Source organism: Dendropsophus ebraccatus, chromosome 6 (genome assembly GCF_027789765.1).
Source record: "Dendropsophus ebraccatus isolate aDenEbr1 chromosome 6, aDenEbr1.pat, whole genome shotgun sequence".
In the NCBI taxonomy this organism is placed as follows: domain Eukaryota; kingdom Metazoa; phylum Chordata; class Amphibia; order Anura; family Hylidae; genus Dendropsophus; species Dendropsophus ebraccatus.
This window is the reverse complement of record NC_091459.1, coordinates 11,133,309-11,156,462: the sequence shown is the minus strand read 5'-3', so window position 1 is coordinate 11,156,462 and position 23,154 is coordinate 11,133,309. Positions and strand designations below refer to the sequence as shown.

Here is a 23,154-nt window from a genome sequence, read left to right as displayed (position 1 = left end):
TTATCCAGGAAGTGACATCACCATGTTATCAAAGGAAGTGACATTACCATGTTATCCAGGAAGTGACATCACCATGTTATCAAAGGAAGTGACATTACCATGTTATCCAGGAAGTGACATCACCATGTTATCCAGGAAGTGGCATAACCATGTTATCCAGGAAGTGGCATCACCATGTTATCCAGGAAGTGACATCACTATGTTATCAAGGAAGTGACATCACCATGTTATCCAGGAAGTGACATCACCATGTTATCCAGGAAGTGAAGCCTTGATGCAGTAGTAAGTGCAGGGAAAAAAGCACTTTATAAGCATTTCCCGTAATAAGTGTATATTGGTGATTTGTATAAATTTTCGGGGGCAATACAATACTTTAATTAAAATTTTCACCGGACTTCTCCTATAATGAGGGAGTTTTATAATGCTGTCCTATATAGAGAGGTTGTCTTTGTTGCCTATAGCATCGAAACAGAACTTTGCTTTTGTGTATTATTGAGCTCTGGTAAAATTAACACCTGATCTGATTGGTTACTGTACCACCTCTAGTGATGACTAAGCCGTACCGTGGAGCAAAGTCTAAGGGGCTTTCACCAATGCTCAGCGCAAAGTGGGATGGACTTGCTGCAGCAGGTGACACCCAGGGTGCTAGGGGTGAGGTGCAGGTGCAGACACATAGGTTGGCAGACGGGATTGCAGCAGGACTCAAGGCTGGAACCAGAGCAAGGACAGGAGTCATGGGCAGCTGGGACCACACACATGCAGAGGCACCACCCGAGGGGGGGGGGGGAGCGGTTTGGGTGGTATATCAGCGGAGGGCCAAGAATTTATGGGTAGTGCTTGGATGCAATTAACCAATTAAGGATGGTGTTATACAGCTAGACGCCGGGCGACGTTTGACACATTCCTGCAGCTAATACTGCTGTATCGGCTACATGAACATTTAATGCAATGCCTGGACTGCAAAAAAGAACGGATGCTGATTTAATTGCAAATAGTGTCCGTTCTTTTCTAAAAAAAAATAGCGTTTTGTGAACATAGTGAATCATGGCTGATCGTTACCTTTCAACAAGCCCTGTTAAAACAAGTGATTATTGGACAGAAAGACTATCTCTGTCTACTCACGTGCAGTGGAGCAGGAACTTTTTTTTTTTAATAAAGAAAATAAAAGGTGGCCAACCCCTTTAAAGCGATCCAGTCACTGTTCAGTCCTTCCGTGTAAAGACACCGTCTCCGATGCAAGTTCCGGTTGCCGTTGAAAAAAATTAAGTGTTGGTGAGTTTTATGTATGATCCCTATTTTTCTTAGTAGGGATTGTGCGCAGAACTCACCGACCTTTAGGACATTTCCATGGCAACCCGGACTTCTATTGGCGGCTGTGGCTGCACACGACAAATATGCCTAAAAAGATGCCTGGGGTAAACCTACAGCTGTCCTGAGATAGACTAGGTGGACTAGGTGGCCCTTTTCTGCCAACAATCTTATATTTTCTCTATGAATTGCCAAGCTATTCATCTTTTTATGTCAATTTTAACAGTGAAATATTGTAGTCATAGCAACTATCTATTAAAAGAAGAACCCTCCTTTGTACAATATTTTACAGTTAAAATTGACATAAATAGTTGAGTAACTTTCCAAGTTCTTTGCTTTACTTATCTTGTGCTGATCTCGATATATTTGATGTTTTCTTCTCAGTTGATATCGACATTGGAAGGCTATATTCTACTGCTCACTCTTCAAAGCTTGTTTACATTCCGCAGACCGTCATCCGACCTAACAATTTAGCTCCAACTGTGTAAATGTCATTTGGTTCCTGACAATGCAATGCAATAAGAATACAGAAGAATTATGTATTTAGTATTCTGTAACAATACACTCTGTGTTAATAGAGTTAATAGAGTCTAGAGCTCTATATATTAATCAGAGTAGGACGTGGCTACAAATAGCATCTCTCATGTTCTTTGGAAGATATGCATTATATGGACATGCCTCCGATGGACCATGGACACCATGACCATGACCGATGGACATCTGAAATGCTTCAGTTCTAATGTTCTGCGGGGAAATTAAAGAGGAACTATCAGCAGTTTAGACAAATCTAATCTGCTGATATGTCCCTATTACACAGGAGATGCCGAGGAGGATGATACGTCTCTTACCTTCCTCATCGGTGCCATCCCGGTGCAGTTGGTGAATTGGTCCATGGTACAGTGGGACCATTAGGAGCACTGGGGCAACTGTTAGGAGCACTGCCTACCCCCATAGCGCAGATATGGGCTGGCCCGCTCCATCCATTATCCATAGAAAGGGCTGGGCCGGCTCATATCGGCGCTATGGGGGCAGGCAGTGCTCCTATCAGGTGCCCCAGTGCTTCTAATGGTCTCACCAAGCAAAAGACTGAGCCAGAACAGCCCCAGATATAAATTTTTTTTTTTTTACGAATAACGACCGTAATTACATCTAAAAATATGCAGTGTGAACATAGCCTAAAGGTATTGCATCTATTATTTACTTTTGGTGACTGTTCTTTTCAAATTAGACTCATATCCAAAAGTGTTGGACGTCATGGGGGGAATTTATTAACCACCTACACTTCAATACTTTGGCAAGAAAAAAGTAGCAAATTTTTTGCACAAGCTCCCAGTTGCACAAAAATTGGCAGAATTTATTACAATATATGCTAGAGAGCTGGGGTAAATGTTAATCTCAGCCATCTATAAGTTTAGTTACTGTAGTTGCTTCTTGAGCTGCAGGGGCGCTGCCCGAGTAATCGTCAGATTGTCTGGGCAGCCCGGTTCCCACGCATGGCGCCGATCTATGCCCGAGCACTGGCCTGGCATGAAGCACTGGGGAAGGTCCGCCAGCCCCCAGTGTGACGATCTCCCCTCTGTGACGCGGCTCCATTGATTCTTTGTTGTATTATGGCTCCTTACCATGGCACACAGAGTCCCTTCAGCACTATAGTAGGAGACCTCATTACTAACTATTAAAACTGTAAGCAAAATTGCCAAATAATGTAAATGAGTGAACACCACTTGAGGTTTGTCTTCTGTTTTAGATGACAAGGCCAGGAGTTATAAGACCAGTATCAGCGAAAGATAATGAAGACAGAAAATTTCATCCAAATCTGTTCCAGCAATTCTCCATGCCCCCATACAAAAGAGAATAAGAGGGCTCCTTGGGTAAGTTTCACTTTATATCAATATAAATGCCTGAATATTTTATTACACTGTGGGGGACATTTATTAAAGTCGTTATCCAGCGCTACAAAAACATGGCCACTTTCTTCCAGCGACAGCACCGCTCTTGTCTCCAGTTTGGTTGAAGTTTGCCACTTAGTTCCATTGAAGTGAATGGAGCTTAATTGCAAACCGCACCTGACCTGGTGACAAGAGTGGTGTTGTCTCTGAAAGCAAGTGGCCATGTTTTTGAAGCGCTGGATAACCCCTTTAAGGAGTCTAATGTGTGCAAGTATTCTAATGAGGATTGGTGTGTATTTTGTTCAAAAATCTTGTGACTAATTCATTAAAATGTAGCCCTACCATAGTGAATGTATCTAAGTAAAAAGTCGCAAATAAAAATTGCAAAAAGCGCAAAAATTGCCCGAACATTTTTACCTTGTACTGACTAGACACACACAAACAAACACCTCGCTGCTTAAGCAACAATGCCACCTACTGACTTTCTTAAAGGAGTATTCCATTCATACATATTTTTTCATATGTTGCTGCCCATGGTGAGACTAACCATTCATTCCATACTTGTTATTATCAATCCGGTCTCCTTCCCCCAGTTCTGAGCTGCTGCTTTCTGCTAAAGACACAAAAATTTGTGTGTGAGCCTTTCTCTCTGTCTACCCCTCCTCCCCCCTCCCTTTCTGAGACAGCTGTAAACATGTAAACATGTAAACAGACATGTAAACAAGTCCCTATCTGCATTTTTTTAGCAACTTTGTAAGGCCGGAGGGTTAATCACAGTAAGTTCATTATTAACGCTCCCAGCATTACAAAGAGGCTACAAAGTTGCAGATAAAGCCTGCCAGGGGAGTGTGTGATGTTTACTGGTATTTGATTTACTCACCCTTGCGGGAAACACTGATTAGTTCTAGCGGAATAGACTGCTTCAGTAACTGTGACATGCTTCACTGATTTTTTTTTTGTAGTTACCTGTTATAACTAACAGGCTCAGGCTATCCTCAGGCTATGTTCACACGCTGTATAAGACCGGCCATTCCGTCACCTGGCCGGGTCAAGGAACGGACGGTCTGAGAAAAGATCATCCCGGCCAGTATTGCAGTACCGGCTGGATGATCTTTAGCGCCACTGATTTCTGATGCGGACGCATCCATGCGTGCCTGCATCAGAACTCTCCACTGCACACAATGGAGAGTGCGGCCGGAGCCGCACGCTCCATTGTGGGAACTGACAGGGTTTTCCAAGGCCACTATTCATTGAATAGCGGCCGCAGAAAACTGACATGTCAGTTATCGCTGTGCCGCTAGGGTTCCCGGCCGAAGTGTATACTATGCGTATACACTCCGGCCGGAATTGCCTCAGCCTGCAGCACAACGTAAGTTCCGTACTAATCACGGCCGTTGCAAAAACAGCCGTGATTACTGTGGAACTTACTTTGTGTGAACGTGGCCTCACACAGCATTAGATATAGATATTCTGACCTTATTATTAATGTATTTTCACACCCATAGCGCAGGTCATATTGGATATTGCTGCAGTACTTCTCTTCGTTTTCTGTGTTTTTTATGAATTGTTATTTTTATAAAATAAATTGTTTATTGTAATGGCTTTGATCTGGGTGTTTTTTTAATGGTATAAATGTCTGTATAGTCAAGTGACAGACAATAGATGTGCCATTTTTTTTTGGTCTTTCCACTGAGTACCCTTATCGCATACACACTGACTAGCAGTAAAATGTACTATTACGATGCCTACCCCTATATTTTATTTCCTAGTGCTGGAGCCAAACATAGTGAACTGATTCTGTCATCTCTAGCTTTTGATGTTATACACATATATACTGTAGAATAAAATGAATTACACTTGGCATGAGGTTTTTGTAAGTAGAATCTTAACTTATTCTAATTCCCTGAAAGACTTAAGTCCATAAATCTATTATTTTATTCAAGATAATTAAACATTTATTATTTTAATGCACGTTCAATGGGATTTAAGATGTATCTGAATCAAAGCAATAATAAAAATATTGGATTTAATACATAAAAGTCAATACAACTGGTAGCGGAATTTTAAGTACTGTGTAATATAGCACTTCTAAAGATTAAATTAATGTTTCATTAATGGAAACTTGCAGCAACCTAAAGGTGACTCAATCCTGTTAAGGTCCCATCCAGTTACAGTAGGCGTTCCATTAAAACATCTCATATATAATTGCTTCAATGTTGCTATATAAAGTTAATGAAAAAGTTATCACCTAATCCTATTTCCTAAAAAAAAGGAACAAAAGAAGTAAATGCTAATAGGATGAATAATATACAAAACCTAAGTTTAAATAAGTTTGGTGTTAATCTGTCGGAGGCAATTCACATTTTAAACTCCTGACAATTAGGTAATGATGCCTTTCATATATCCAGCTGTAATTCCAGAATGTAGAAAAATGGTTTTATTTTCGAAGAAAAGTGTCAAAGAGGCTTTCCCAAGGTCCTGATGTTTTAAGGGCTGTAACAACTCCTTGCATCCCATACCTGACCCTGCTTGGGGATCAGCTTGCCCCAAGGGTGAGGATCCCCATAATTTAGTAGTGTAGTACAACAGGCTATAATAGAGAAGCAGGTCTGTGTGGTCACATGACAGCAATGGGGAAGGGGGGTGTTCAGCATGGACCAATCAGACAGTGAGACTCACAGAGATGTGCAGGAGGACAGTGACAGAAACTTTTCTATACAGCAGTGTGTGGCTGAGTGTGAGTGCAGGCACAGTATAGCAGCAGCGTGTATAGCTGAATGTAAGTGCAGGCACATTATAGCAGCAGTGTGTATAGCTGAGTGTAAGTCTAGGCACAGTATAGCAGCAGCGTGTATAGCTGAATGTAAGTGCAGGCACATTATAGCAGCAGTGTATATGACTGAGTGTGAGTGCAGACACATTATAGCAGCAGTGTGTATAGCTGAGTGTAAGTGCAGGAACATTATAGCAGCAGTGTGTATAGCTGAGTGTGAGTGCAGCCACATTATAGCAGCGTGTATAGTTGAGTGTAAGTGCAGGCACATTAGAGCAGCAGTGTGTATAGCTGAGTGTAAGTGCAGGCACATTATAGCAGCAGTATATATGGCTGAGTGTGAGTGGAGACACATTATAGCAGCAGTGTGTATAACTGAGTGTGAGTACAGGCACATTATAGCAGGAATGGAGAGGATGGGGAACACAAGGGCTGACAGAGACTGCAGGGAGTATGAAGGAATAAGCAGGGTAGATGTGGGCACATAGATGCAGCGCTATATCCGGGGAGAGAGAGTTTACAGCTATGAAAAGATTACCAACACAAACTGAAGTGGATCTGCTATGATTTGGAAGGTGAGGGAGACTTCCTGGGTCAGAGTACAGGGCTGTCCATGACCCCACTATGCAGACTGTGCCCTTCCCCAACTTTCCCTCCCACCCAGTACAAGGAGCTCCTAAACCAAGTTACAATTTTGAAAAACTGTGAGCTCTTCTTGCAAAACGCTCTCAATCCAAGTTACTCTTAAACCAAGGTATCACTGTACATGTTTTTACTCAGTAAAAAAATGTGTATATTGTGCATGGTTTTCACTGCAAAAGAGCCCCTATAGACCCCCTAGTGTCAGTGCAGTAGTTTACCTTGTTCGTTTATAGTTTTATGGCGAAAATCAGCGAACCTGCTTTTGAAAAGTTCCCTCATCTCTAGTACCCGCTGAAGATAAACGCCGACACCCACTGTGTGTAGGGGGCTCAGCTCCTAAGCCTTGTCCATACACCTCTACAAGACCGTATATGTATATAATCCCTGTATCTAGTCATATGTTGTGAAGAGGTTAAAGTTTACATTTCAACATTTGTGTATTATATAATAATATTTCATTCTGTTTATGTACAGAACGCCCATTCACTTGATTTGCAAATTTAGACAATTTTTCCACAGTCAAAATTTCTGGTAAATGTTTAACATTATTACAGAAGGCATAAATTTAGTGAGAACATATGAGAAAAATATTTAGAGATCAAAGTCAATGCCCTCAGGTGTGTTGTAAAAGCCAATCAATGATTACAGCATTTGTACTTGACTCAAAGAATGTCGAGAATATCAATATATTTAAGAAATGTTTAGCAGAATAGTAAACTGCAGGCTTACCTGTAACTTCATCACCTATCTCAGAACACTACAGGAGGTAACCATCTTTCCTTAAAGGAAAAATGTATTTACTAAAACTCTTAAAGCAGACCTGCTGTAATGTTTTCACTTGGCAGTATTTAAAGGGGTTGTCCAGCGAAAAATCTTTTTCTTTCAAATCAACTGGTGTCAGAAAAATATATAGATTTGTAATTTACTTCTATAAAAAAAAATCTCAAGTCTTCCCATACTTATCAATTACTGTATGTCCTGCAGGAAGTGGTATTTTATTTTCATTTAGACACTGTGCTCTCTGCTGACAACTGCTGTCAGTAGTCAATTTGTCCTGTTGCTGACAGTCCCTTGGTTTCCTGTCCATTTTCGTGGTGTTTCCATCATTTTATAAGGTTTCCAGGTTTTTTTACGCAACTAGAGACGAGCGAACCTCAAGCATGCTGGAGTCCATCTGAACCTGATCATTCGGCATTTGATTAGCGGTGACTGCTGAAGTTGGATAAAGCTCTAAGGCTATGTGGAAAACATGGATACAGCCAATGACTATATCCATGTTTTCCAGACAACCTTAGGGCTTTATCCAACTTCAGCAGCCACCGCTAATCAAATACTGAACGATCGGGTTCGGATGGACTTTCCCTGAGCAGAGCTTGGGTCCCCTGCAAAAATGCTCAAGTTTCCCATTGACTTCAATGGGGTTCGTTACTCGAAACGAGCACCCGAGCATCGGAAAATATTCGTCTCGAGTATCGAGTACCTGAGCATTTTAGTTTTCGCTCATCTCTATTAAACTTGTAGGACTGGTCAAGTTTATTTTTTGTTAATACAAACTTATATCCTGCTTGAGCACTGCTCTTTTCCTTTAATTGTTTACAGCTTGTTGACTAGGTTACCAACCACCACTCTGCTCCAAAAGCAATTGTTGGTCTGATATAGATATATATATATAGTAGATCCAGAGAGATATAGGGGGAGATTTATCAAAGGGTGTAAAATTTAGACTGGTGCAAACTACCCACAGCAACCAATCACAGCTCAGCTTTAGGCAGTGCTTAAAGGAAAGAGGAGCTGTGATTGGTTGCTGTGGCCAGTTTGCACCAGTCTAAATTTTACACCCTTTGATAAATCTCCCCCATAGTGTATATACCATATATTATGCCAACAATAGGAGGAAAGGAGGAAACCTCGAAAAGTTTCGGCATTTATCTTTCCATGTGATGAATAATGTATATATCTGTTCTCCCATCAATTATTTTCACTCATCACTCTGTTAAGTCCAAGAAAATTGATGAATAGTGATGCATAGTGATAGGAATTTCTCGTTGAAGGATTTGAGAGAAATGTGAGATAAATAGAAATTATATAGAAATGTTATTTCTACGTATCCCTGCCTACACAATATTTTACGCATCCTGCTCTCAGCGGAAAGACAGGATAGGAAAAATGAGTCTGTGTGTTGACTGTAAAGGCGGTGATTGGACCCTTCCTTTCTGCTATATCGGCGGCGCTGCTGCTTCAGTGTCTGCAGATAATTAGCTTTCCTTACATAAAAGTTAATGCAGTAGTAAGGTTTGTGATTCCATAAAAACATGTATCTTATTAGCATAGCTGCACAAAAGAAGCGCCTGGCAAGGATAAGAATCTATTGTACTTTGCATCTATTGTATTTGTATTCACTTCATTTAGTTTACTACATTTATATTATTACAATTATCTGCTGGCTTTTGAAATGTTTCAGTTACATAGGGAGGTCATCGGTCCATATTAAATTGTATTATCCTAACATTACTTTTATACTAAAAGCCTGCAATAACCTGATTGCCAGGGGTCTGGTTTAACCTCTTAATGACCCATGAAGAGCAGTTCCGTCATGGGTCAGGTACACATGTATGCCTTAGGATTAGAGATGAGCGAAGCAGCCCGAAATTTGATTTGCTAGCTTTGCAAATTTTTGATCAAAGTATTTAAAGGAGAAGTCCGGCAAAAAGTTTTATTTAAGTATTGTATTGACCCCCAAAAGTTATACAAATCACCAATATACACTTATTACGGGAAATGCTTATAAAGTGCTTTTTTCCCCAGCACTTATGTCAGGAATCTGCAGTAGCCTGGTCTGAACTGGGCCTGGTGTTTTGCTTTTGTGTGCCACACCCGATTGCTTCTCAGCTTCTGGCTTTGCAGGAGTTAAGCTGAGAAGCTTCTGGACTTGATTTTACACCTGTCTGGTCTCTGTGATTGACTGGTTACTTTGCCTGTCTGCAGCCTGGAGGATCAGAGCGCCGGTCCAATGAGGATCCGGACCGGGCTCTTGCTCAATATAAAGCAAAGCTAAGGCAGAGTTCCAGCGCTGGTTATTTAGGTTAACTCCTGGCTCCAGCTTCCCTGTCTATTCCTGAAAACCCCTTTACTTCTGGGAGGGTTGTAATCTGTTTTTCAGGCTGCGTCCTTGCTCCTCTGGAGACGAGGCTCAGAAAGTGGGCATAGTTATGTCCCTTCTCCAGGGGCCCCCTCGGGAATGGGCATTCTCCCTGTCACCTGACTCTCCCGACTTGCAGACAGTTGACAGGTTTTTCTCCGCATTGGGCCTGCTGTATGATGACCCGGACACTGCAGCCAATGCTGAGCGACAACTGACCATGTTACGGCAGGGTAAACGTCCGGTTGAGGAGTACTGCTCAGAGTTCCAGCAGTGGAGCAGTCTTTCCACTTGGAACGACTCCACCCTCCGGTTCCAATTCGGGCTGGGCTTAGTGACCAGCTAAAAGACCTTTTAGTGGCTTACCCGAGTCCTGACACCCTCGAGGGAAGCATGACTTTGGCCATCCGGGTGGACCGACGATTGAGGGACCGACAGCGGGAGAGGGGTACCCCAGACCATAACAGAACCTCATTGTCTCCAACTTCCTTCCCTAAACATTCCCCTCCTGTTTCACCCCCTATGGAGGAACCCATGCAAGTGGAGGCCACAGACGCCAAGGCCAGGCGGACACACCGTCTGCATAACAACCTCTGTCTGTATTTTGGCTAAACTGGACACCGCGTAAGAGGATGCCCTTTCAGACCGGAACAACTGCCAGAAAGCTCCAGGCGCCTGAGCGACTATCGAGGGGGTCACTCAGGCGCACAGGTAACCTTCACCCAAAAGAATAAACTACTTTTGCCAATTTCTCTGAGGTTAGGGGAGAAAAATGTTTCTGGTTATGCCCAGATCGACTATGGGTCCTCTGCAAATTTTATTAACCCTATGTTTTTTTCTGGTTTAGAGGCATGTCCCCTGCGGCTCAGGTGCCCAGTGAATATTACTGGGGCTGACTCTGCTCCCTTTGCCCAAGGGGACGTACGGTATATAACCCCCCATCTAGAAGTCAAGGTGGGGTCTGTTCATGTTGAAAATCTAGATTTTCTTCTTATGCATAATTTATCTTCTGATGTGATTCTGGGATTACTCTGGCTGGAGGTACATAACCCTGTGTTTGATTGGTCTGGCAGGGAGTTTGTTCGGTGGGGTCCTGAGTGTATTTCCCACTGTATTCCTGTGTCTCTTGCCGAGTGCTCCCCTGGGCAGGAGAAGATTTCAGAATTTCTGTCAGATTATTCGGATGTATTTGACGATAAGGCAGTGGAGGTATTACCTCCTCATAGACCGTATGACTGTTCAATTGATTTACTCCCCGGTGTCAAATTTCCTAGGGGACGTATTTTTAACCTGTCCTGTCCTGAGAGGAAGGCTATGCGGGAATATATAAAGGATAGTCTTCATAAGGGTCATATTCGTCCTTCCTCCTCTCCTTTGGGGGCGGGGTTCTTTTTTGTAGGCAAAAAAGACGGAGGACTTCGGCCCGGAAGAACGTACATGGGTTGCTGCTAGGGACATGCATGCTCCTCGCCTAGTTCGACAATTTCACACACATAATCCGTCTAAGCCAGGTCCGTTAAATAAGGGTCTTGAGACCCCTCATAAGAGGGGGGTACTGTCAGGAATCTGCAGTAGCCTGGTCTGAACTGGGCCTGGTGTTTTGCTTTTGTGTGCCACACCCGATTGCTTCTCAGCTTCTGGCTTTGTTAAGGAGTTAAGCTGAGAAGCTTCTGGACTTGATTTTACACCTGTCTGGTCTCTGTGACTGTTTTTTCTGCCTGTCTGTAACCTGGACGATCAGAAGGCCGGTCCAACGAGGATCCGGACCGGGCTCTTGCTCAGTATAAAGCAAAGCTAGGGCAGAGTTCCAGCGCTGGTTATTTAGGTTAACTCCTGGCTCCAGCTTCCCTGTCTATTCCTAATCCCTCTGTTTGATTCGACTTGTTATCTGACCTTATGCTTGACTATTTCACGATCCCTTTGACTGCTGATCTTGTACTTTGCTGCCTGTTTTGGTTTTGACCCGGCTTGTAGACTATTCTTATGTATGTTCGTCCGTCTCGTTCTGTGTGCAAGTAATCAGCGTAGGGAATGTCTACGTGGTTGTCCACGGCCGCCTAGGGCCGATCGAGGCAAGCAGGTAGGGACAGTGAGTGGGTACAGACCTAGAGCCCACTGTCTTGCCATGTTTGTACCTTCTGGTCCTGATAACTTACTACTGCATCAAGGCTTTACTTCCTGGATAACATGGTGATGTCACTTCCTGGATAACATGGTGATGTCACTTCCTGAATAAAATGGTTATTTCACGACCTGACTCCCAGAGCTGTGCGGGCTGTGGCTGCTGGAGAGGATGATGGCAGGGGGATGCTCAGTGTCCCTCCAGCGCCCTGTGTCCCTCAGTGTCCCCCTGCCATCATCCTCTCCAGCAGCCACAGCCCGCACAGCTCTGGGAGTCAGGTGGCGACATCACCATTTTATCCAGGAAGTGACATCACCATGTTATTCAGGAAGTGACATCACCATTTAATTCAGGAAGTGACATCACCATTTTTATCTAGGAAGTGAAGCCTTGATGCAGTAGTAAGTGCAGGGGAAAAAGACATTTATGAGCATTTCCCGTAATAAGTGTATATTGGGGATTTGTATAGCTTTTGGGGGACAATTTAATACTTTAATAAAAACTTTTTGCTGGACTACTCCTTTAAGATTTGTGAATCGAATTTAACGAATTTTATTAAAACAGCCAAAACTATATTGGCTACAATACTGGGACTATTACAGAAGGGAGAATTTGTTAAAGCATGTTATTGTGAAAGTGTCAAAAGTTGGACAATGAAAAAAAAAAAGAAGTCAATCAGCCAATTTCCGCCATTCCTCTCCTATCTGTCCCTATATCACTCGACAAATTTGCTTTGATTTGGTTCGAAGTGAATTGACAGAGAGTTTCACAGCGAATTTTGATACGCCAGATTTGCTTCGCCCATCTCTACTCAGTTCCTACAGGGCCAGTGACAGCTGCTATCTGAAGCCGACGCCTGCCAATAATGACTGGTATCAGTAATCAGTCTTAGGCTACGTTCACACAACGTAAAACTACGGCCTTAGTTCTCGCCGCAGAACTACGGCCGTAATTTTGCGACGTGGAACAATGCCTTATTTTCAATGGGATCCCGGCCGGAGCGTACACACATCGTATACGCTCTGGCCGGGATCCCATATGCCGCCGGAAAAAACTGACAGGTCAGTTTTCTGCAGCCGGAATTCAGTGAATTCTGGCCGCAGAAAGACCTGTCAGTTCACACAGTGAAGCGAGGGGCTCCGGCCGCTCGCTTCACTGTGGGCTATGGTAAGCTCTGATGCAGGTGCGTTGATGCACCCGCATCAGAGCTCTGCGGCCGGAAAGATCATCCGGCCAGAGACTGGCCGTTCCGTGACCCGGCCGGGGTCACACGTAGTGTGAACATAGCCTTAGGGTCCATTTACACAGAAAGATTATCTGACAGATTATCTGCCAAAGATTTAAAGCCAAAGCCAGAAAGCCAGACCCTAATGCTGGTCATTTATCTATGTGCCATGATCAATAGTGATTGTGGCATCTATATAGTATTATTGATCTGCAATGGTGGTTCAGGGGGTCTAATCGGTCCATGAATATGCTAATACAATCTGCCATAGACAGGCTGTACTAGAAGAGTGCTGATCTGACAATTCAATGCAATGCAATAGCATTGAATTGAATTATCTAAACAATTGAATTATTTCTTTTTGTGGGATTAAATAAGTCAAACTTTTTTAAAATTTTAATTTATTTATATTGGATTACACATGTTGTAAATATTTTTATTTTATTTTTGTTAGATTGCAACTGCCAATCAGTAGGCGGTGGGTAGAGGGAACTAGGGCTCATGAATATCAAGGACTCATTATTTAGAAGGATATCTCTGGACAACTGAACAGAACAATGTATGTGATACATCATTCTGTTCAGCTTCAATGCCACTAGTGTAGGCTACTCTTTAAAAAAGTAAAAAATGGCACAAAGTTACTTATCTGTACTTTTTTTTAATTCAAGCTCATAGTAATGTAATAATGATCTTAGTAAAGTAATAATGAACTTTAATATACTTTTAAAGTGTCACTGTCGTTTTTTTATGCAGAAATCAATAGTACAGGCAATTTTAAGAAACTTTGAAATTGGGTTTATTAGACAAATATGCCATTATCTGCAATCAAAAAGACTTTCCCCAGGTCCCCCTCCCCTCCCTCATTCACTGCTCCTTATCAGGAAATCTCAACTCTTTTACATCAGTTGAGCCCTATCTAATCCATGGAGAGGGGAGGGGGGAGGAGGGTGACTAGTTCCTAGCAGTGAGCAGAGAACAGTGAGCAGAGGATTACACAGTGGGAGCTGTGTGAAAGCTGGTATTCAGAGGTCAAATAGGTCAGTGCTGACTTCAGAGGAGATACCCCGGTGATGTAGCTGTAAATTAACTCTTTGTTGTCCTGTTTTGGTGCCTCATCTCCCTCCACCCCTCCCCTCTCCATAGAAAACCATGAAGACATGGGGGAGAGCTTAAACTGTTTTTTTCATGAAAAAAAATGCATTTTTCGGCTAATAAACCCAATTACAAAGTTTCTTAAAATCGCCTGTACTATTGTTTCTGCAAAAAAAATGTAAACTACAGGAACACTTTAAGTATATTGATGATGGGCAATATAAGATTAATAATTTATTTTCATTCTATATTTTTCAGGTTGAATCCAGAATGGAAAAAGAAGCCATTTTTAACCGTGATGATTTTTTTTCTGACATAGTTCTGCTAATCAGTAAAGATATCAGATATATTAACAATAATACTTTTGTTTGTAACATATATCATGTAATTTTATAGAAGTATATTCCTATGCATATGTGTGTCTGCATATGTAGAGTTCTTTAATATATACAATGTAATTAATTATCATTATACAAAGATCGGCCACAATATAGTGCAGTTAATGTATAGAATAGAATTCCTGAAATTCACTTGGCTTTTGAATTCTTCAAATCTCAGTCTGATCGAGCACCTGTGGAATGTGCTGGAAAAAGATGTCCGATCTATAGAGGATTTAAAGGATTTAAAGGATCTGCTTTTAAAATCTAGAGGCTAGTTAGCGTAGTACACATTCAGAAGCTGGTTCACCCACATGAGGAGAACATACAAAATATTGAGCAGGTTTTTCATGTTATAGCTGATCAGTCTAGGTCGTAAATAGGAAATATAAAAAAAACTCTCCGGAGAAAAAGTTGTCAGGTCAGCTATTGAGGATGTGAACATACTTCATCTGACATTTTTGTTCCTGCAATTACACTATAATTTATAGGGGTAAGGATAAGACCATCTAGATGCATAGTCCTGATCCATTCAGTATTAGGTTTTTCCTTTATTTCATATACCAAATAAAAACACATTTATAGGCTCTGCAAAAAAATAAAAAAAAACTAATGATTTCTTGATTTTATTTGAAAATTTAGTATATACAGTGATATTGAAAAAATTGTAAAAGGCTATGTTCACACATTATATGACACCGGCCATGGCCGGTGTCAGATAAGATCATCCTGGCCGGTACTGCAGTACCGGCCGGATGATCCTTTAGTGCCGCTGAGTTCTGATGGGGCCGCATCAGAACTTTTCAATGCACACAATGGAGTGTGCGGCTGGAGCCGCGCGCTTCATTGTGTGCACTGACAGGTTCTCTGTGGCTGCTATTCAATGACGGCGCCACTAGAGATCCCGGCCGGAGCATATACTTTGGGGGACATGTATTAAGCGGCAAAATCAGTTTTTACGACGGAAAGTGCTGATTTGCGTATAATTTTATTCTCAAATGGCCGTTTTGCGAATAAAATATTCGCAAATCTGCACTTGCGACCGAGTATGCCAGGAGGGCGGGGATGGGGCGCGGAGCTAAAAAATACGCAGGAAACCTACTCCAGCCCTCAGCTGGCGTAGTTTTCCTGCCGTGCGCACCAGCGCGCGCTGGATTTATGTAGAGGCAGTCCGCCTCTACATAAATCTCCGTACCGGCAGAGCTGTGTGGACATTTTTAAGCCCGGCGCAAAAAACGCCGGACTTAATAAATGTCCCCCTATGTGTATACTCTAGAGCCGTGATTCCATAGACGGCAACATAACGTATATATATTCGTATTAATCACGGCCGTTGTTGCGATCGGCAACAAAGGCCGTAGTTTTGCGAAAATATACGTTGTGTGAGCATAGCCTAATAGAGCATTTAATCATTTCTTAAAGGGGTATTCCAGTGAGGGCCAAAAATAGGTGTAGTGCTTTTGTTGTTGTGACACTAACAAACAAGCACTTTCCTCCCTCCGGTCCTCCGCTGCTTGTCTGTTCCGTCTACTTCTAAGACAAGAGCAATGCAGGACCTACCCACTTAGCAATCACTGGCCCAGATAGGGCCACCAATGATAGGCTGAGTGGGCAGGCCCTGTTTTAAGCAGGAAGAAAAGATGATCTGCAGGGGACCAGAAGTAGATTTACAGGAGCTGCAGTGGGCCCAGCAGGAACATCACAGCCCTATACACATTTTTGGCCAGCACTGGAATCCCACTTTAAAAGGCTGCGTTATATCTTGTGTATTATTAATTTTATTATTTTTTCTTTCATATGTATCTACAGCATCAGCAAACTTGTTACAAGCTACAGTAGTAAACAGAAAAGGCCCTGTTTACCCCATATTCTGTTAGAAAGTACTGTTTTTTTTTCAAAATTGGAAAAAGCGTCACTTAAAAGGGAATCTAACAGCAAATTAGAAGAATGTTACGGTCTTAGGCTAGGTTCACATCACAATTTTGCTATTCGTTTAATGTATCTGTTCTATGTAAAAAAAGAAAAATAAAAAAAATAAAAAAATAGTGATGCAAAAACAGATGATGTTGTATGCCATACATTTTGATTCGTTTTCCATTGACTTACAATATAGATAAAACGGATCAAAATGAATCCTGTTTTTCTTTTTTTTTTTACATTTTGAAATGTACACAAAAAACAAGGTTGCCCACGTTTTTTCTGTATACGTTTTCCAAAATGGATACAGTGAGACGTATTGCAAAATCTGTATGTAATGTAATGTATAATCTTGCTTTTTATTCATATGCTAACAAGTGCATCCATTATGGTAATTTACCCCTCAGTGCACCGACTCTCACGTCCTCATGAATATTCATCTGACACTCTGCAGTGATGTAGCTCAGTTGCATTCTGTTTTTTTTTTGTTTGTTTTTTTCCTAAGAAAACAGTCCATCTGAGTGTTGTTTTTAAATAGGAAAGAAAAAAAAATCTGCACTATGAGAAAGGCATTTATTAAAGATATATATATTTTTTTTTAATTGACTTCTTTACATTATCAGTCATTATCAGTAATTCTATTTTCTCTGTTATTGGTGGCTTATACCATGTAAATTGATACTCTCCTGTTTCTTCTTCCTTTTCACTTAAAGGGAATATGTCATCAGAAAATGACTTATTGTTTGAATAATGTTTTTATGTTAAACATATTTTTAAAGAATTTTTGGCCACATTTTTTTTTTAATTTTTAATTTTTCTATCTATATTATAAAATAATTTTGAACTCTTTCAGTTTTTATTTTCAACACTGGGGCTAAAACTAAGCTAAGACTTCCTGTTGTTTCTGTGTTGATAAGGAGGAGGCTGCTGTAAAGTGATCTGTATAGCATTGCAGCGCTATGTGACACCAGCAGCTCTCTGTGGAATGACCTCTTCAAAGGTCAGGTTGCACTCAATGATGTTTTACATTCATCTCAATTCTATCTATTGTCGTTTATGTCCATGAGGCTTGCTGTAAAACATGTCACTAAATTCTGTTAAGAACAGCCCAGGAAAGATGGCAGCTCCCATAATAATGTACAATAAGTGAAATAAAAAAATTAAAGTCAGAAAATAGAAACAGATTATAACAAAAGAACAAGTTTTTGTATCTGACTCTAATTTTATTTAGGTGACACATTCCCTTTAACACTTTATTTTCGTAAGTAACTTTCCATGTTCTTAAATTTTGTATGTATGTTTTCTATTTATTCAGTTACTGGAAGAATCTGAATTACCTGCATATTGCCAGATGATTTGTTTGAATATCATGGGTTGTGATACTTGATAAGCCAGTATTGCTTGTATGCTGCCACATATTGTAGTTGGTGTACATTTGTATTTCAAATAGAAAAGTAATTAAAATGTGATGATTGCTTACAAGAATAAACCAAGCATTTACTTACTATCGGAATAAAAAAACTGTATTTTAGGGTAATTTATACCCCAATGGCTATTACATAGTAACATAGTACAATGGGAAAAGACACATTTGTCAAGTTGTGAGTAGATAAATGGGGAGGCCATGTGGACAACCAGAAACGAAAATTCTAAGCTCCTAAATAAAAATTAAAGGAGAAGTCTGGTAAAAATTTTTATTAAAGTATTTTGCCCCCTAAAAGTTATACAAATCCCCAATATACAATTATTATGGGAAATGTACATAAAGTGCTTTTTTCCCTGCACTTACTACTGCATCAAGGCTTCACTTCCTGGATAACATGGTGATGTCACTTCCTGGATAACATGGTGATGTCACTTCCTGGATAACATGGGGATGTCACTTCCTGGATAAAAATAGTGATGTCACTTCCTGGATAACATGGTGATGTCACTTCCTGGATAACATGGTGATGTCACTTCCTAGATAACATGGGGATGTCACTTCCTGGATAAAATAGTGATGTCACGACCTGACTTCCAGAGTTGTGAGCGCTGTGGTTGCTGGAGAGGATGATCGCACCCTGGCAGCGAGCATTATTTCTATATGAGGAACAGGGGGAAATATTACTATACTGTATAGAGGCACAGAAGCCATTATTACTGTATAGGGGCACTGAGGTAAGTATTACTATATGGGGCAGAAGGGGCACTATTACTATAAGGAGGAACAAGGTGGCATTACTGCTTTGGGAGGGCACAGAGGGCATTATTACTTTACGGAGACACAGTGAGGCTTTATTACTGCTGTATGGGGGGCACATTGGGTATTATTTATGTATGGGGCACTTTAACTACCCAATAACACCGGTAACATCATATTACTGTACTCTATGTTACTGTATTGGGGCATTACATAGGGTCACAGGGGGCATTATTATGGAATGGGATCACAGGGTGTTATTTGTTAGTGGGGGATACAGTTTAGGCATTTTGTTGAGGACATTCTAACTGTATGGCACATTAAAGAGGGCATCATACTGTGCAGAGACAAGTTGCAGTTGGAAGAAATCTTCATGGCTGGAGTCAGATGGAGAACAAAATGGAGATTGCCTAAAATCAGAGAAGACATCATCTGTGGTTACTGGATGTAACTGTTATCACTTCTACAGGCTTCAGAGCTCGTATATAATTCTAGGATCTACTGTATGGGGAGAATATTGGTTATTTTGGTGTTTGCAGTAGATACAGTATATGTGGTCATTGTTAAAGAAAAAAAAAATAAAAGGAGTTGTGGTGAGACCATTCTGGTGATATTGAGCAGTAGGCTATAGTGATGTCAGTAAGTAGTTACTTTACTAAAAACAGCACATTTACACATATAATTGATATATATTCCTGCTACAACCCATTTAAAGGGCAAGTACAGAAGACTCCATATATAATGCCAGCTGTTTGACAATTTAAGGAAGCAAAGATTTTATATTTTCCTCTTAGGCCCTGTTCACACTGAGCAAAAATGGCGCAATGAGAGGGCGCCCAAGCATCCGCTTCCCCGCTCAAAGAAGTAACATGGCAACCACCAAAACCATCATATTAAGTGGCCCTATGAGTCATGTAATGACAAGGGAAAAAACAAGGCTAGGTATCCATCCACAGAAAGCTTTTTCGGGGTGTTGCCCCTCATCAGTGTGGAGCAGGATTCTGGCCAGGTGGGAACAATGCCTAGTAGAGCCATAAAAGAAACAGATCACTGATCTCAGGGAGGCCAGCCAAAGATAACACTGCCGGCTTCTGGCTAAAGCGCTCAATGCAGTGAAATCCTAGTTGCATTGTATCTGGCTAGTCCTATGTTTTGAGACTCTTAAATGCTCCACTTAAAGGCTCCACTGGCTCTTTTTTACATACTGTATTCGTATATCCCAGGGAGCAATGCACCTAGTATATCACTGTATTAAGCGCTTTAATTGGCAGTCAACAGTGTCTTCTTTTGCTGGTCTCCCTGAGATCAGTGATCTGTTTCCCATATTGGAGACAGTGACACAGCGGTGTCAATGAAAGAGAATCTAATGGGATTATCTATTCAGTGAAATAGTAATCACTGTGAAGTAATAACTCACCAAGTGGCAGGTATCATGTTTAAAATCACCTTTATGTCAGTCAACAATCGTTTATAATATATTTCATCACAATAAATGTTATGTTTCAAAATCACTAACAGGTAACTGGTAAATTGGACCCTTTGGGACGGACACCACACCAAAAACCATTAAGTTGAGCCCCTCATAGCCATATTATTTTTATTATAACACCAAATACATATTAATTAGACAAACACATGAAGAATTGCACAGATATACAAGGTAGCTGTCTCAGAGAGAAACCTAATATATTGCATGCACAGATGGTAATTATAAAACTGATTGCATAAAAATACAAAATAATAGTCCCAACAAAAGAGACCCTATACACAATGGCATAGCTAACATGGAGGTAGACCATGCAACTGCTATGGGCCCATGTGGCTGGAGAGCCAGGCAAAGTGTGGTCTGCCCCCCCATGTTACTAGCTATTGATCACAGATCATCGCCCACCAAACTCCCCGCCAGACAGTGGACCACCAGCACTTGCCCCCAATTGCACAGCATGCACGCTGCCACCAGAACCCTTCCTCCCCCAGACCACACAGCCGCACAGCAACCACCACCCCTCCACTGGAACACAGAGGGCTCCCTCTTCGGAGCACAGTGCCACAGAGTGGCTGCAACCAGCACCCCTGCCCCCTGGACCACAGAGCTGCACAGCACCCCTGCCACCCCCACAGGGTCCCCTAGGCACAGTGCAAACCAGCACCCTTGCCATTCCCCACAATTCCCTCCCCCGCACCACAGAGCTGCATGGCACCCGTGCTGCACGCAACCCTGGGACAGCGAACCAGGACCGCAGAGTGGCACAGCAAAGCGCAACTCCTATATTCCCGCTCCTGCCCCCAGAACAAGGGAAGAAAAGAAGAAATGTGCCGGGCCGGTAGGCAGAGGTTGACTGAACAGGATTTATGGGCCCCGCACATTTTTTTGCTGTAGGGTCCATGAATCCTAGCTTCGCCTCTTCCTATGTATCTTATGTTCTATCAAAGTGCAAGTGCTATCAACAAATTACTATTAAAAAAAAAAAAAAATAACAGGAGATTTCAACAACTAGGTCAAAAATATATCAACTGATGTCAAAATCAATACAAAAAACCCCCCTAAAAATTCAACTAAATAAATAAATAAATAAATGTATATCATAAAAGTGAATGTCTGTCTGTGTATTTCTATTTAGTTTTTCACTGCAAACGGGCCTCAGTTTAATTGACCCATAAACATCTATTTCCCTTCTCCATATATAAAATATTCGTAGAGTATGTTACCATGATTACCTACTTTTAGTGATGAGCGAACATGCTCGTCCGAGCTTGGTACTCGCTCGAGTATTAGGGTACTCAATGGTTACTTGGACGAGCATCCCGCGATACTCGAGGAAATGGCATCATCCTTTTCCTGCAAGTTTGGGCACAATTTCTCAGCCAATAAACATGCAGGAGACTCTTTGGTACATCCTGCGATCACGTGGGACCCATACATGTCGATAGCAGCGATTGGTTGGCCAGATCAGATGACCCGGGCATATATGAATCTGGGCCGCCAGTGTTTGCCTCACATGCATGCTGGAAGCGATTAGGGACAGAGCTGCTGATTGTCAGGGAGAGCGTTAGGGGGGGAATTAGCGTTCCTGTAGGCAGGGATACTAGACAAAGAACACAACAGCCCTTGTAAGGGCGTAAAATTTATATTTTGTTTGGAGTACTCCAGGCTACCACGATCTTAGCAGCACACTGTGGTGATCAGCTGCTGGCAGAAAGGGGACAACAGGTGTTACATATAGACCCCAAAGAAGTCCTCAGTACTATTATATTTTTTTGTGGCTGGTGCTGCTGCTGTTGTACAGTGTATTGCTGTGATTTGTAGTACAGCTGCATAGAACCTCACTGCTCATTGTCCTGTTTAAGAGGTGGCATACACCATAAAGTACCACTTACACACAGACTCTATACGACTACCTTCAAAAAACAGGTCTGATCAGTATCTGTTGTCATCTGCAGCCAGTCTGCCGGGTTGCTTTCTTTTTTAGTGCAGCCATATCCAAGCTCACCGCTCATTGTCCTGTGTAACAGGTGCCATACACCATATAGCACCACTTACACACAGACTCTATATGACAACCTCACAAAACTAGTATGACCAGTATCTTTTGTCATCTGCAGCCAGTCTGACCTTGGTCGCATGTGCCTTGCCCATCTTGGTCTGGGTCAGCGCTATTGTCTTAAGGTTGACCACCAGGCTGTTGCCCACAACTTGGCCTAATGGTGCGATTAGGCAGCCTCAGAGGCATCCATACATGCTGCCCCTGCTGTTTTTTGTCCATTTCCATGTTGTTTCCATCATTTTCTAAAGTTTCCAGGTTTTCACGCAACCTTCCCTGGGCCGAGCTTGGGTCCCTTGCAAAAATGCTCGATTTTCCCATTGACTTCAATGGGATTCGTTACTGGAAACGAGCACCCGAGCATTGGGAAATATTCGTTTCGAGTAACGAGCACCTGAGCATTTTAGTACTCACTACCTACTTTATTTCATAGGAGCTAAACTTTACACAGACATATGAACTGCCTGTCTTTCCCCAAGTGTGACCAAGTAACGCACTTTTTGGAGGCACTTCTGGAGTTCATTGGGTCTCATAAAAAAAATTGAAGTTTGCTGATTATATACACAATTATTAGTCTAATATGGAGCCTCTAGCCTCTTTTTTTTTTCTGTGAAAGTCCAACAATGAAATCAATAGGCTGTGTATAATCCTTTATTTCTCTCATATATAATTGTTAGCTTTAGCACTATCCAGTGGCATGGATGCTATGAAATATTCCGGCACTGCTCGGTGATTTTATTCTGTTGTAATCTGCATTTTCTATTTACTGTAAATATTTTGTCATTTTACAGAATAAAAACAAACCCTGCTATTCCACAGACGACCAGGGGACAGTCACACGGCTTCCCAATCTGTCAAGCGTTTGATGACCAGTGACTGTAACTTTCGCTTATTGACACTGCTGTTAAATAAAGCCAGATTTTAATATGAAATTATAAAGTCTAAT

At 41.7% G+C, this 23,154-nt stretch overlaps 1 protein-coding gene across 3 annotated transcripts in view; it reads left to right on the top strand.

Annotated features, from left to right (window-relative positions):
* Positions 1-14,958, top strand: part of MLIP (muscular LMNA interacting protein) — a 138,891-nt gene extending 123,933 nt beyond the window's left edge. For all 3 annotated transcript variants that reach the window (XM_069973424.1, XM_069973426.1, XM_069973427.1), the window contains exons 12-13: positions 3,056-3,179; positions 14,449-14,958. In XM_069973424.1, coding sequence (XP_069829525.1) covers positions 3,056-3,166 — 111 coding nt within the window. In that variant the 3' untranslated portion in view covers positions 3,167-3,179; positions 14,449-14,958. The remainder of the gene's footprint in view (positions 1-3,055; positions 3,180-14,448) is intronic.
* Positions 14,959-23,154: the final 8,196 nt, after the last annotated feature.